The sequence below is a fragment of the Adelges cooleyi genome, unplaced genomic scaffold (assembly GCF_023614345.1).
Source record: "Adelges cooleyi isolate 19-005CV unplaced genomic scaffold, UGA_ACOO_1.1 ACOO_flye_CR_arks_rails_tigmint_CR_PRNA_9, whole genome shotgun sequence".
Taxonomy (NCBI): domain Eukaryota; kingdom Metazoa; phylum Arthropoda; class Insecta; order Hemiptera; family Adelgidae; genus Adelges; species Adelges cooleyi.
The window spans coordinates 9,633,164-9,650,550 of record NW_026096579.1 but is presented as its reverse complement, the minus strand read 5'-3'; the positions used below and the strand labels follow the sequence as shown (position 1 = coordinate 9,650,550).

Here is a 17,387-nt window from a genome sequence, read left to right as displayed (position 1 = left end):
TAATTAATAATTAATATTAGAGACTAGTCACTAGAATATTCTGTAAGTATTCCAATTTTATTCCGTGTTGTCTACAGTGCATAGTAACGGACGATAGTGGTCAGTAGATAATAAAATATTGTTATTCATAATCGCGTCGTGTCCGAATATAATAAAGAGGCGACATGTTGTTTTCGCGGTAAAAGGTCGATTTTAATACATAAACACGGAAAATATTAAAGGGTGCTAATTTTAAAATTTGGGGTGCTAGTACCCCCTAAGCCTTCCCTCCCTAAATTGCGCCTATGGTGCTTAACTAAAATACGGATGACAATATTTCGCGATTAGGTCGACGGCGGAGAACGTTTTTAATAGTTTAACAAACTCAATTGGAGGTCGATTTTCCTTGGACCTATACAGCGCAGTATGACCTACAGAGAAATGCATTGGCGAGTGATCAGGGTTAAATACAATCAATACCATTAAAACTACTTGTGTTACTATTTGAAAACGCCTTGAACTTGATACCACGCACGTGGGATGTATTTTAATTATTGAAAATCATAACCGTCCCACTTTTAGAGGAATAGTACTGTCACTGACAGATTCGGAATAGAGAATTCGATCCAATTAATAAAACTACAATATGCGACCGGCGAAATGTATTGCTGTTTAGTCCACTTTCACACAATATCTTGTTCGCGGTAGGTATTAGGTTAAGTATCCTAACCTAAGGAGTAACGAAACAACAACTGTAGAAGAAAAAAGACATAATCGAAACATAGTGTAAAGATGTGTTTTTTTTGTTTAAATGTGTTAGACAAGCTTCTTTTTTAAATATTATTTGAAATACTTGTGTTACTCGCGATGCCTAAGACCGGAATCTGAGTTGCACGAAAAACCTGATGTCTGTAGTTTGTTGTTGACGCAAAACTACTTATTGTATAAAATAATTAGACGTATCGAGCTAATCCGATTCGCTAATTTGTTTTTCTCGTTGGTTTTATTATTTTTCAAGTCGACAAGATCTCATTGCAATCGTTACTAATGAGAAACGAACGGTTATTTTTATGAATTTATAGAAGAAAACGAAATCTAGCCGTGTAAAGAAAACAGCCCCGGCTCTGCCCCAGTTGTACTCACGACGCCCATGCTGTTATTATTATTATTATTGGATATTTATTTGCGCAATGACCCACAATTATTCAACTATGACCGCGCGCTTAACGGTTACGGGACAATTTCTAAGAAGTGTTCAATTAAAAATAAGACACGCTAGCATAATATTATATACCGCTCGACTCCCAAGTACAAACTCATCCGTCAAACCTATAATAATAAATTTATAATGGGTACTACATAGTGTAGGCAGTAAGGCTACCACACTATTGGTACTACTACTATTTATGAAGACTTCAACGCCAACTGGTCACATACTCCGTCTAAACAGGTGGCCGGTGTCGTGTCGAATCGGTTGTAAACAAAATACTTAAGTACCTACTGTTTTTTTGAAAGCTATTGTACCGGTAAATTCAGACTCGACACTATATGTCGCGTTACTCGATTAGGATTTTTTTTTTAATTGAGATCATTAACTAAACCACCGATAGTCGTTTGAAACCAGAACCACGCAGACTCGGAGTGAAGCCACGTCAACGCGTGATCCGCCAAGGCCGAAAAAACTGACATCGTCTTCATAAATAATAAACTACATTCGGTTTGATGTTTACGATCGCCGTTTATGTGTGTCGTAATGACCGACAGCTGCAACGCCGTGGCTCACTTGTCGACAAGTGTGAATATCTGCTTAAGCATTTACAGGCACAGAGTAGTCTATGAATAAAGACGGGCAAGGGGAAGAATTCTGGATAATACTAAATATCTAGTAGTGAAACTAGACCGTGCACACCGCGAGGAAACCGGGAAAAAAGTTTTACTTGAAAAAATAACAGGAACAGACGGGGGTGATTGTCTAAAGATGCTACGAATATCCGGTCTAGCTCTTTGATACGCCCCTATAAGAAAAGAATGGTCAAGAAAGAAAAAAACAGGCGATTGAATCCAGAAAACTTGTGTGCCCTATTCAAAGAATTGCAAGCACTAACAAGAACAAACAATGTCATCGATAGGGATAAAAATACATGATGTAATGGGACATCCAACAAAATCCGTCCACCAATCTACGATCGGAAGTAGGAAGAGAACCGGGCCAGAATGTGATTTAGGCCTGTGCTGCTCTGGTCTACGGTGGACTTGAATAAGGCAGAGAGAAAGAGAGGACAATAGCGCTACTGTTCTCTCTCCGTACGAAACCAGATCATCGGTGTTGCAGTGCAAAAACCGGTTGACAGACGTTGGCAATTCGTATGTACGATTCCCGTAGCGGGATTCTTGCATAATTGTTCTTCTGCACACCAGAGCCCATTGTGCTGCAAGCTCACGACTATGTGCGTGCTACCTAATCATAATAAACTACATTTACCTCTCCTCGCCGACCCGTTTTCATCATACACCGGCTGCCGCTTGGTATCCAAACGGCATCCACTCAACGGTATACAAAAACGTTTACAGCGGACAGTACTTTGTAGAAGACCTTTCGGCAAAGGGGTTATTGTTAGCAGCTGCACTGTCAACGTCATCACCGTGAACTCGAAGGGCGAGCCAAAGGCGTGGGAAGTGCTGGCCCTTCAATGGTCTTAAGGTCTCGGGGTTGACCGGCCAGCTCAAAAGTCCAAGTCTAACGCTACGCCAGTAGGGTTGCAGGGGCATATTCTGAGGGTCTTGTATTGAACTTTAAAGAGTCTACACTTTCCAAGCTCCGTTCCCAAAGCCAAGCCACACTCAAGGTATCCAATAGTAACAATGCTCTTTGTGTGATCTTTTTAAGGCCTCTGACGACTTCCAAAAGACAGATTCGGTGTTAAAAAACATTTTCTATCAAATCATCGCTGCATGTTTGCTACAAGCCCAACGCCTGATTGTTTACAGGCAATATAAAAATAATATATCTATAGGACTCTCATCCGCGTGAAACGAGCAAAAGGCAAACGAGTCGAGTCCACCCTTAGGACTTTCCTCGGGTCTATAATTATTAGCGTTTCAATAGAATTTCCTTAAACAGCGATGATGTCCGTCACGATACCCGTGAAAACTTGTTCGGTCGTTGAAATAAATATAACACTACACTTATTAGCATATTGGAAACCAGACTATCCGTGTTAATTATTTTCGTTCGGATAATGGTACGGTTGTTGTTGTTATTACATTGAAAATGTTAATGCATCGTGAAGGCAACATCGTGAAGCGGTCGGATGTAGGTATATAAATTGTTACTTATCGAGCGTTTTGTTGGTGGATAACATGAAAAGCAGCAACGCGGAAACTAAATTAATGATCGTCAAAAAACAAACACCACAACATTAATTATAATAAATGTTTTTATTTTAGATTTGTTTTTTGTCAAACATATTTTTTAAAGCTAGTTTTGACAGTTTCCACACGTTCCCGAGGCCAACTAATAAACTGATGGCCGAGACATTTTCACATCGAATGATTGTTAATGGTATTTTAACTATTATCTATTATCATATTTTATTCAAACGATTCAATGGTGTCATTTTCGGGTAAAGACAAATGTTGAACGTTCAACGTTCAAACGTTGCATTTTAACCATCACAAGTGCAGCTTACGAATCGTACGGACAAGACTAGATCGATCAAGTGATCGAAAATTTAATTGATGATGTTTTATTAGTAGGTCGAATGAAAGTCTAATTATATACAAACGATTAACGATGGTCGGCCAACCTATCGTCGGACCCATCGTTAATCTTTATGCAAATTATCTTGTTTGTTGACTATTAAAATGGTAATAATTATCGGCAAAATTTACCCAATGTTCAATTTTCATGAAAAATCTGTTACAGGTTTAACTACTTATACCGCTGAAACAATGTAAACGTACCTAGTATTTTTTTTAACAATCCACAAAAAAACGTGTTATTTTTAGACAAGCCAAACCGTATAAAAAAAAAATAACGAATAATGACAATACAAATTGTTAAGACAATATTTTTTTTGTTCTTTAATCAACTGCATAAAAAACTTTAGTATATTCGAAAGAAAAAAATAAGAAATCAATCCCTTTTAATTGATTTTCATCGAATAATATTAAGTATTTCAAGGACATTTCTTTTATCTTTAGTAAACAATGCTAATCATACTATGATGATCATAAAAACTGCCTTTTTTTTTATTACCTAAATAAGAAAATAATCATTTTTGTTTGAAAAGATGTTAATAACTTTGAAGTGTATTTAAAAATCAACTGGAGGTCCCTAAGAGACTATCTGACACCAGACTCAATGGAATTTTTTTTTTTATAAAATGTATAAAATATTATACAGATTTAAAACAAAAAACTTGACAGAATTTCGTCTACTTAGGATGGTCCGATTTCATTCCTATATAAAGATGTACAAATTCTTTGGCTACTTTTCTGGGTTATGTAGGAAACAGATTTTTATATTTAGCTTTTTGATGTAGAAAAAAAAGTTTTACATTTAATTATTTTAATTACAAAAAAATGCATTTTTTTAATGAAAATCGGTTTCTAACATAACCCAGTAAAGAGGCCAAAAAATTCTTATGTTATTACAGACTTTAAATTGGAGAAGTCAGTCTTACAATGTTGTTGCAGAAAAATAATTTTTTTCCTTTTTTTTACATTTTTATCTTAGCAGATGAGGTGTGGATATATATATATGATAATATATATTTATTAATTCATATATGAACTAAATGAAGTATTTAAGCATTTTTTTTTTCGAGGGTGGACTTTACCGTGGATGTAGTCGTCGACGATTTTGCATCCGGTTTCGTCGATCATGTACACGTTGGGCGAGGGTATGCCCCGACGGAAGTCGGTGCCCCGGAAGAAGTCCAGCGAGTACCGGCGCTTCTGGCACCGGACGCACCGGCACGACCCGCGCATGGACGGTTCAAATACCGGCGACAGGGACGGCGGCGGCGGTGGCGTGTACCGGCGTCGTCGGCGGCGGCCACCGGACGACGAGCACAGCGAACAGCACGACCCGTCATCGTCGTCGTCGTCGTAGTCGCTTCGGTACAACGAAAATCGGTCGTCGTCGTCGTCCGAAACGCAACAGTCGGTGTCCGTGTCGGTACAACAAGCGGCATCGTCGTCTTCGTCGTCGTCCAGCGGCGGCGGGTCGAAATAATCGCGCCACGAACCGCGGACGCGCAGGGCGTACGGCTGAGGCGAACCGGGTACGCGCAGTTCTTCGGCGGCGGCGGCTACGGTGGTGGCCATCGTTTTTGGCGAGTACAACAGAACCAAACGTCGTCGGGTTCGCGCGCGCGGTAGTGGACGTAACGGAATCGGCGATACGACTGCGGTGGATCGCCCCGCGTGCGCGTTATCGTCGGCGGCGGCCGCGGTGCTATCGCCTATGATATCTTGAGGTCACGGCGAAAACCGGTCGGCGGCGGCTGCGGCGGCGGCGGCGGACGTTCGACTCGAGGGCGCCGCTCGTCTACCGTGGCCGTTCGGAAATTGGGAATGCGAAAAACATAATAATAACACTCGACGTCACAGGTCACAGGAACGCGAGCGGTCACAGGTCACCGGACAATAATTAACAAATCCGAAAAATTCTCCCCTCACCTAGTCGTACACTTAAATAATTACGTTTGATTTAAAACATACTTGATTTAAAAAAAAATTACGCAACGCTTGTTGTGTTAATGTGTATAGTTAACAAATAAAATATTGTAAACTTAACGGATGCGTTACTGTAATAATTTGTCTTGTCGTTTTATTTGGTAACAGAAATGCCAAACAAAAGAAATAATGGTCACGCATTTAGTTTTTGCAATGCAACTCTTTTTTCCTAAATATCCTATTCTATTATTTACTACAAAATAAATGACAAAAAGAAATATTGTAATATTTCCAATACTTGTGTGTACATATCTGTATACCTATTTTCATAGTGGGGAGGGCGCCTCTCCCTATGAGTAAAACCGCAGGGGAGGAGTAATGGGGCAGTATCCCCCCCCCACGGACACCCCGAGTACTCAACGTTCCCCCTAAGAGAACGCCGCCACACCTGTTGATTTTCAAAGAGTTAATAGTTTTTTTCGATACACACACAAGAATTTTTGTATCAAATATGGAAAATTTGTTTACAGTTTAATGCAAAAACTATATTATAATTTTCTGATGCATTCTTACGCTTTTCGTGTTTCCTTTTTTTGTACCAAAACAATAGTCAACTCACCTGCAAACACAAAAAAAAAAACAAATTAATAATTGATTAATATTGTTTGCTGTCAATCCTGTTTTTGATACTATACAGCAGGGGTGGTCACAATACAGTACACGTAAATCGTATTTGTTAATATTAGAGTTTTTAAAACGACACACAATGTTACAACTCGATAAGTCTGTATAACCATGTTGAATAAAGGAAAACCCAAGATATACGGCCAAATATATAGCGTTGGTCAATTATTGGATTTACACACAATTATCATTAAGTGACCTAATTGTTATGTGCTATACGGCTAAACCGCACGGTTTTCAAACGAAGGAAAAGTAAAAACAAAAATAATAATAATAAAAAGCGAGCATGGTTTTTTTAAAGATAGTAACAATAATAATAATTGTGGAAACTACATCATATTATACGGTTTAGTATACATTGACAACTGGAGCATTATCCACGGGCTTTCACTGGGCATTAAAAAGCAATTGTCAATTAAAAAAAAACAAAAAATAAAAAAACGTATACATTTCCCAAACGAAATTATTATAGTGTGTAGGTATGATAAAAAAATGAAAACTCATAAAGAAATATCATATGTACGAATATATTATACTTGTATTACTTGTTTCCTACTGTTAATATTCGTGTATTATATTTATGACCAGTTCTGGGCAGTTGAGCTTAACAATCAAGTGGGTACAGTTTAACAATACGCTAAAAATGATTTTAAGATCGACTCGAACTCACAAAACAAACCCTTTACTTCCCCTCAAGCGTTTCCCCTGTAAATTAAAAAAATTGTCATGTATTTTCTGCGTATAAAAAAAAGATACACATAACACATATTTATATACAATTTCATAAACTTGTTATTTTTTTTTTTCAACAAAATTAATTGGTCATCAGTAAATGTCATTACTATAGACACAGAATGTATAATTGTACAAACTTGTGAATTTTTTTTGTAATGACAAAATTAACAAAATGACAATAAAAAATGCGTTTGTTTTTTTTTTTGTAAACACCAGAACTGCAGACTAGTGTCCATACTAGTTTTATTACTTGACAAAAAGTAATAAAACTAAATTACTATTAAACATGACGTAGTACAGAACACAATTAACGATGAACAGTCGTAGATACTGTATTTAACGTATTAAATATTTTTTATTTAACATACAAAAATGAATAATGGTATTATTCATTATAATTAAAATGAATTCCACCAAGTTTTTGTCTAGCTAGCAAGGAGCTCATACGATAAGAACTAACCTCACTTCAACATGACATTATCGCAAACCTAGGATAGAACTTTAAATAATCTACATATTGTTAGAACAAAAAGATGTTCTGTGTATTGAAAAAACAAAATACAATTAGGTAGTATTATAAAATAAAATGGTTTGAGTGTTTCTATGGGATCAATACATTGCTTTGTATGTTAGGTTGTATTATTGCTAAATATAACTTGTGATATTATTTTTAATTTTTTTGATAATTTTTGGAAATGCACTTAAATTATAGCTTTTAAAAAATTACATGTTTTCACATACGTAGAACCTTTTGGATACAAGCCCGCAAATTAGCACTTAGGACCTTCAGTGTTAAAATCATTTTTGTTATGGTTACACTGCGCCATCTGTTGGTCGAATGCCGCACCTGTTGAACGCGTCCAGTCTTCATTCACGAGATAGCGCGACGAGTATAGTCTTAAAAAAATATATATAGTACTTGAGTAAGTATGAAAACCGGAAGTCAAAGTTCTAAATCGGTATTTATTGTAGGGATTTTTTCCAACTGTACATACAAAAGTGTAAATATATTTTTGAAATATTATTTTATAACAACATTAATTACATTTTATTTATTTAATATATTTCTTAGGTACACAACACTTAACACATAAAAAAAAAAAAAGATAAAACCATAAATGTTTCGCCCACCTTTAACTAGGGCAGACTTGTCTTGATATAATCAACAATTTTCTTTTAAACACTTTTTGGAGACGATTAAAATATAATTATTCATACTGAACGAAAAAAGTTCTTAAAGGTATTAAATAAAAAGGAAAAAATACTTTAAAATTAATAATTAAATGCTAAGTACTTAAAATTGAAATAATTTGATAAAAAAAGTCAAACGGTATACCATTTGTGTGTAACAATATAAATTGTTGGCAAAAATCGGACAGACTACTTTAATGTAAATTAGCAATGTGATTGAAATCCGGAATTGATATTATCCGGATCTTTTTTTTTTTTTAAATAAAACCTCCTTTAGGTTAGGTTATGTGTATGATTAGGTATGTGCTTACATATTTTATGACTTGTATCGAAAGTAGTAATTTTATTATTTATATGATAAAAAAAAAATTAAAAATCTAATACTCATTACTCAGGATTATAAGTCTATTTGACGGATGGTAAACTTGGTAAACCCAAGTATAGTCAACACTTATATCTGTAACACTTTAAATTAAATTAAATAATTCCATTGTTGTATTTCAAGCAGTACGACAAAAAATATGGTTTTTTAAAAAAAAAAATCTTATGTTATGTCTTAAAGTTCATATAAAAAAAATTGTGTTGAATTGTAAGTTAGCTTAGGTTAAGTTAAGTTTAAACTAACCTAACTAGATTTAAACTTTAAATATTTTTCCAGATTTAACGAGACAAAAATTATGATTATGCCTAATTTTATATTATAATATCTTATTTGTACAATATTATACTTATTTCTCAAGTACACATTTTAAATTTCCTAGTGCGCGACTAGTGTCTTACTGAAAAATAATGCCTGCTTGAGATGACAATATAATAGAAATAATAATTGACAAACTCAACATAACGTGTTTTATAATTATATTAGAAATAACACAATTCGTTCGTTTTCGTGACCAAACGAATTTTTAGAGTTCAATTTTTTTTTTTGACACCTTCGGGTCATGTTTAATGAGAGCCGAGCGTGTGCCTTCTTCAAGGTCGACTGTTGCTTATAATAATATGCTAATGAATTTTTCAGTGTAAAACGTTAGATCATCACATGAGTATATTTAAATTCTAAACAAATATATAATTGAATTTTAGCTTGTCCGATGGCCGTTCGGTTAGAACCCATCAACTGCTCATAAAACCCTTGAGAAGTGTAGGTATAGTAATATTTTCTAAACGTTATTTTTTAGGTTTGGTGGGAAATATATTTGTTTTATTTATTAATACATTTAATATGTTGCTTTACCATTATTGTAAAAATATTCATATTTTTGCGGGAAATCAAATATTGTATAACATAAAAATAGTATCCTTATTAAATAAGTTAAAAAAAAAATTAGTCAAATAGTTTATTGCAGTTAAAACAAATTCAATAACAATGATATGTCGAGCTAAAACATTATCAACACCTGAATATTAATGTAAAAAAATATTTAACAGTTCACCATGAATATTCAAATTTAATTTGAATACATTTCATAATTATCTAAATAACATCTATTTTATTAACTGTACTCGAGATGACCTAAATCTGGATAAACTTAAACGCACAAGTTTTCAAAACAGCAGTTAAAAATAACATAACCCTTTTACAAAAATGCACTATAAAATTCATATTTGTATGCCAATTTGTTTAGATTTGCAGAAATAAGGTTAAATAAAAATAAATACATTTTGTTTGTCTGGCGAACTTGTATTTATTATTTTAATATATTTTTTTTAAACTTAATAATCAATTATCAATTTAAATAAATAATGCTACCACCTCTTATACATAATAAAAGTCCTAAACACCTATTAATTAAATACATTTTTTATTTAATACTTGTTAGGTTATTTTTGTCACGGTCAATTGTTAGGTCATTCTCGATGGTGGTTATATAATGCATAATTATACATTTATTGTGATTTATTTAGGGCGTTTTTTTGCTATAAATAAAGAAAATATGAAAAAAAAAAATAAAATCGACTCCTATCATAAAACTTGACGAAATTTAAAATCAAGTCTTAAGGTTAACATATTGGCATATATATACATTATATCATATTTATATGACTCGAAATAAAAATCCACAATTTTTTTTTTTAATTTCCAAGCCAGTATGAGTTTTTTACCGTAATAAAATCCAACGGTCTCCACGACATCAAGTTAGGACAGTTTCAATCAAGTTTGCATTGATGTGTGGGATATGATAATATTATGGAGACTTATGAGCGGAGCACCTGTTGCACACGATAGCAAAAACAATAACATCATAATTTGCATATCACTATATAGATTATAGATATAGAAATACAAAATCGTGTTATATTATCTTAAAGGTTGATAGGATTAATACGTTTACCGGCGAAATTACAATATCGATTATAATTAAACTAAGCAATATAAGCGACGTATTTAAATTGAAGTTTAATTAAAACGATGCTGCCATAGGACTTGTTCATGACTAAAATCTACTTTGACAGTGAACGTCAGGAAATCGACGATGACATCATTATATATTTTGTACAGGGTCATTCTATTTTTCATTTTACGGTAATTTTATTAGCTTGGTCGCGTAGCTGAGAAGGTATTGTTTCTTCAATGTTTGTATTTATTTTTGCGTCCGGACCCACGGTAACTTCTAAACCGCCGAACCGATTTCTACATGTAGCAAAATAGTAAATTCAACCGATCAACTAATAAAATAACTTGTCGATTTTATAGTATCAGTTGTAATAATAATGAATCGTAGACACCCGTTTGAGGGTTTATTTAAATGAACGGCCATTGATTAATTTATTTCACAATAGTATATTCGATTATTTGTTTAACAATAACAATTATAATAGTAATCATGGTTTGTTATTTGAGCAAATAAAAACTATCACTATTTAAGTACAATATTTACGAATTCAATAACAAAACCGATGTTCTTAATTGCATAAATTAATTTTGTTGCGACCGAAATTGTATTATTTTCAAAAATGTACAATTCCCATTTTTTATTCCAAACAATTGATCTTTTAACTAATGCTGTTTTTTAATTAATTTAAATAATTTAGTTCTTATTTTAATAAATACACTGTGATTTTCTTTTGTATTTAATCATTTGTATTGATTTTAAGATGATTAAAAGCGGGAAGTTTTTAGTTACTGCAGTCAGTAACATTATTTTATTGAGGAAAACTAGGAAAAAAGGATAAAAATTACACTTTGTCTGATTAGTAACTTTTATCTGTGCGGGTGAATCATCATTCAACAAGTATTTAAAAATATTTTCATTATATTGTTAGTTGCGATAATGTATGGGTATTGAAAGATTCGCTTCGAAGCGTTTATTTGAAAGTGATATGAGCACTTTCAGTCGCAATGATTCCTAAAAACGCTGACCAAAATGTATTGGCTTTTTCGGAGGGTTTTCTACCTGCAATATAACTTTCAAACTTCGAGTCCTAAAACTACGTGCGAAAAAGTGAAATCAAGAACACGTTTCCACTCCTTTTCGGGGAAAGAGTTTTTGATATTTTTTTTGGTTTGTTGACACTCATGCCATACAGCTGATGTGATCAGAATAAACTACAATGAAACTTTTTTGTATATGAGGAGACCCCCCTCCCCCAAAAAAAAAGGTTAGGTTACAAATAGAGTAAATAAATTGGCAAAAAATCTCACGAATTTTCTAGGTTGACCTCAGCCTAAAAACATTGCCATGCTAATAATGATTGCATTGAAAAAAAAAATAATAATAATCACTGTAACGTGAAATATGGATAAACCTGTACATTGTTGTCAGGCTGCCACGGGCCATCAATAATAATAATATGCACTACTGCTATTTTTTTTTTAACCATAATTCATGTAACACACTCACGTCGTCGTGTTGTGAGTCATTCCAACCGATCACTAACCACATAAGTACACGCCTGTTTGCTTGCAATATAATAAACTCACACGCGGTTTGTTATTGTGGTCAAGGCAATGACTGGTTGTTGTAGTATCTGTATGATCATAACCCAAGACGTGTAATCACAACATACATCCAAAGACACTACATTAATCTGGTGTACACAAAACATTTAACGACCGGTTTCCATGTTTTGCTGCCGACGGACAATATTAGCGTTGATCAAAGTAACGGTATAGATCACCACCGAAAACTGTGTAACAATAATTTATCGTTTGATAATGTAGTACTAGAAATAATTGGTCAATTAACCGTTGCACGGACGACCTACACACGTTTCTTCGGTAGACTACAATTTATTTTTATTGTCTCGTTTGAGAAATTGTTGGACAATCGTTTAAGGCGTGCATATATACTGCAACATCACAAACGGTAACAACGTGTAGTTAACGACTAGAGAACAGAGTTAAACACTACAAAACAAAATATGACCTTTATTTTATTTTTTGGCGTGGAGGAGCAGAGAGACATCTGTTTTTAGCTTCAAAAATTAGATTCCACTCGAAGAAATTCATTTTTATGATAATGTAAAAATTAAAAACTCAATTCTAAACAAGACCAAATTACATAAATTTGTTTTTTTATTTTTCTCCTTGAATCCGAATCTGGTGTCGGAATACTATAGCACGATAAGTTATTTTTTCAAATCACTTCTAAAATTGTAAAAAACATTATTTTGCCACTTTTTCCACGTGTTCTGTACGTTAAAATGCCTACCTTTAAAAAGAGGTGCTTAAATAAAAAAATGTTTATAAGCTATATTTTTCTTTTTATAAACTTAGAAATTGTCTCGGAATTAAATGTTAAATTTGTAGATTTTTTTAAACATAAAAGAAAATCAGTAATCTTGATTGTTTTGTTTTGTAAGTGGTTTACAATTTTGGAGGCAATTTGGATTCAAAAACCTGACTAAGTTTTTGTTAGACTTAAAAAGTACTTATTCCGTCGTACTTGAATTTATAGTAAATTAAATATAATAAATCAACGTCGTGTCAAACAGTCAATATGTACTATAAATAACAACAAAACATTAAAACTTTTATTTTTTTAACTTAAAACTATTGCCTCAATGATCAAACTTATTAAACATTAACGTGCATTTTCTTTTATTCAGTTTATACTAGTAAAATGAAAACTCTAAAGTATATTTAGAATGGACCAATGCATTAAAGATCAGTTTCAAGAAATTGCAATAACTTCGTTTGCATTAAAATGTGGACCAAGGCCAATTTTGCGTAAAAAACAAAAAACCTATATAATATAAAATAAAGTACTGTATTTTACATACTTAACGAAAAATAAATACTATATAATTTCTAAAAACCATTTTAAATTAATATATCAATCGAAAATTGAAATTATCGAAGCTAAAATCAATTTTTTTTTTTTTATATTATAAATAAATAGTCAATTATAAAAATAGTGAATTCAATCCAACCGAAACTTCAATCCTGATAATATTAACAAATAAGCATTTTAGATTTACCATGATAAATACAACTCCCAAAACTGATCAATAATTACATCTGTAACACGCAAACTATGACAAATCTGAAAGCGATAACTACTACAAAAATGGTATTAAAACTGACCACATTTTGTACCGAAAATCCAAACTTCCAAAACAAATTAGCAAACGTTGTATAAAGTCTTAGTTTCGACGATTTTATATGTTTAAGAGCGCAAATTTGTCGTTTTTTGTACATTTTATATTTTGTTAAAGAAATTAAATACATAATACATTGTTTTCAACAAATTCAAAACAACGTTGGGTTTGACCTTTTATGCGACAAACGAGTAGGTTTTGCTTATCAAAACACAAAAAAAAAACGCGCATAGTAATTATTGCGATTATTTTATTATATTTTCTGTTTATAATAATATTTTAGATTAATTGAATGACGTTGTGCAAAAGCGTTCATCCCGCAAAAACACAAAAATATGAGATTTCGATACAAGATAGATAAGAAGCGCATAGTATCGAAATCTCATGTTTTTGTGTTTTTGTGGGATGGATGCTTTTTGCATAACGCCATTCAATTTTCGATTGCGAGTTACATTTACATTGCGCATTACAATTATTTGCGATGTGGGTTTTTCACGTGTGATACGCACATCACATCAACAAACATGAGGGACAAAATATAAAAACGGATGACGTTCGAATAAAAACGGAAGTTTACATTTTTGTTTGCATATTATTACGATTAGCTGTTTGTTATTACAATATTATCGTACCGAAAAAACGTTTGTTTTTTTTTTTGCAAAATAAAAAATTCCCGTTTAGGATTTTCTATTATTTTGACTCGCCTCCTCCCCATCCTGTCTCCCTCGGTTTCCACACACTGTCGTTTAGGGTCCAGACACGACGTTTCCATGGCGACGCGGACAAGTGCAACATACACATTGGGTCTCTCACCCTTTGCATCATCATCATCATCATCCCTTCGGAAGCGAATCGATATCAGACTACTCTCCGTGTAAACTTCACCCTCCGCATACGAACGGGGTCGCGAGACGCCAACGAGGGGGTTAAGGTCATTACGATTAATATTATGATCGGATGCAGTGCTTGTTTTTATAGTCTGAGTAAAAGCCAACTTGTAGACTTTGTACTATATTTTATTACACGGGCCTATTAAGTGGAGAGTGAACCGATAATGTCGATATGTTCCAAGTCTATGTGCGATTAAACGCAATAAAAAATGCAGCAAGAAGGGAGGGGTATAGTGGAAGGGGGGGGGGTGGAGCATATCGATAAAGGTCACGGGTCTGCGGTAATTTTCATAACGGAAAGTGAGATCACATCACTTTCAAATAAACGTTTCGACGCGAATCTGTAGATGGTGGCGATAAACGTCATATCGATAAAAGTATTGTAATGACAATTATGTGTGCTTAAAATTGTATTTTCAATATCAGGGTGGATGCCGTATTGGGGTTGGTCTATCGTTTGTCCGTGATGATTTGTTGCCGTTCTGTACCCATATTATATATTATAAATATATTTTAATTCGTGGTTAACCACATAAATACACATAGTTTTCTAAAAACCTGTTGACTGTTCAATCACTATCAAATAAAAGTACGGTCAAAATGTAATTTTCCCCCCTTTTTTTTTGGTTTTTTTCTTAATAAAAAAGACTACACGTTTTTGAAAAAATTATCTAAGTTAATTTAGTTTAAATTTAATTTTAATTTTAAACTGAAAATATAAACATAATCAAATTTAAGCGTCATTATTGGGTGACTTCTTCATCAAATAAACCACAGTACTATTATATTACATTATCACAGACACTTCTTGTGCTTTATATTATACCAACTGTATATTCTTCTTAATAAAAAATAAAAAGTTAAAATGCATGTAATCTTTTTGGGCGTTTTGCTTGATTTCGAAGGGGAGGAAATTACATTTTGCCACAATAAAATACCTTTCAGCTAAAATTTCTCTGAAGGTAGTTTTTTTTATTCAATTTTTAATTCGTTTTTTACGTTCGACCTGTTTGTTATTAAAATAAAAAAAGAACGATCTCGATTAAATAAATAACAAACCGATCACAATTATTACTAATTGGGGTCAAATGTGTAATGTATTGTAAAAAAGTAGGATAAAAAATTTTAATGTACAAATAATAAACTTTTTTTTTTATCGTCGAATACTTTTTATTGTAAAATATTTTTTGCATTAACCGATTAAATAAAAGCAAATTTTAGTTTTATTGTTATTTTTTTTCCTATAAAAAAAATAAATACATTTACATTGACCCTGTACTTTATACCTATTTTTTTTAATTTTATAAAAACAAACTAATTTAACCATCAACTGTAAAAATCAAATGTAAATTTTATTTCTTTTGCACAACAAGTTTACAGAGCGGTTAATTAATATTATTCCCAACCGTGTCGCCGTGTTGTAATAACACAATCCTTTAAAACGTTCTCTATTTTCAGAATAAACATTGGGTACTTAATTATGTACACTCATTATATTTTTTTTTTTATTTCAAGTTAAAAACTAAAATCACGGCACACCACTCGGTTAAAAATCCCACTCACATAATATTTGATACAGGAAAATCATAAAAAAACGGGTTGACTTACTGCTTACGAGTAAATATACTTTTTTTTTTTTGCTAATAACTAATGAAATTTGTGTGTTGAAACAGGTTTTTTTGTGTGTCAATATGGATGTCATTTATTGCTTTTAACGTAATAAATAATAATAGTTTCCGCTGTTTTGCGTAATGACGCGCGTTAAGATATTTTGAATAAAATTAAAGTGTAATTTGAGCTTCTGTAAAAGAGCGGATTTTAAGGTAGAATTATAATTTTATTATGTTCTTATCGTGTAAACGAGAACAATGTACAACAAGATTTTTGTCTAAAGGGGATTGAAAACGGTCTGTTTTGTAATTTTTTAACGTTTTAAATGAAAAAGCCTGACAGCATTTTGACTACAGCCTAGAACGGGCGGATCTCAATCTATTAAAGATAAACGACTTACCTTGACTGCTTTAATGGGTTTTGTTAGTTTTTTATTTTGTGATAAAAAACAATTGTGTTTTAATATTGAAACATTTTTTAATTTAATTTATTTAATTATAAAAAACTGAATTTCTTAATAAAGAGCGGTTCCTGATGTAACACATCAGTTAAGAGGCCAACAAAGTCTTATCTGTTAACTGAGTTGAAATCGGACCGGCTTTTGCTCATAGAAAAAAATTGTAAACGTTAAAACAACTACAACGACAAAATTAAATGTAGACATTTTTTCAGGCTATAATAATTATTATTATCGTAACTTATAGGTTATATTTCAGTGAAACTCATACGGAAATTCATAAGTTTGATGAAGTTAAACGATAATGCACAGCTATAAAACACCTTGTGATTACCCATTACATTATAATAACTTACCAACAACGTGTAGATAAAAATATTCATATCTCACGTTTACTGCACGGACGGTATTTTTTTTTTTTTTAAAGATGATATCTTATTACTACGTTTTAACTATAAGTTGTGATAGGCGGTGCTAAAATCATAATACCTACTATTCGACTAGTTGTTAAGAAAAAAACAATTTGTTTACCAATAAATTCCTATTCGAATTTTCGAAAACTATTATTATTATTATCACGTCCTACAATTAATTGTAAATCGATATTTATTTTGTCT

General features: G+C 32.6%; 1 protein-coding gene across 4 annotated transcripts in view; it reads right to left on the bottom strand.

Annotated features, from left to right (window-relative positions):
- The window catches only part of LOC126846371 (ras GTPase-activating protein raskol-like), a 119,598-nt gene that overhangs the window by 89,407 nt on the left and 12,804 nt on the right, over positions 1-17,387 (bottom strand). For 2 of the 4 annotated variants that reach the window (XM_050585715.1, XM_050585716.1), the window contains exon 1: positions 4,821-5,325. The exons of the other annotated variants lie outside the window; for them this stretch is intronic. In XM_050585715.1, the coding sequence (XP_050441672.1) occupies positions 4,821-5,310 (490 nt within the window). In that variant the 5' untranslated portion in view covers positions 5,311-5,325. Of the gene's footprint in view, positions 1-4,820; positions 5,326-17,387 lie in introns of those variants that run through there. 4 annotated transcript variants of the gene reach the window in all.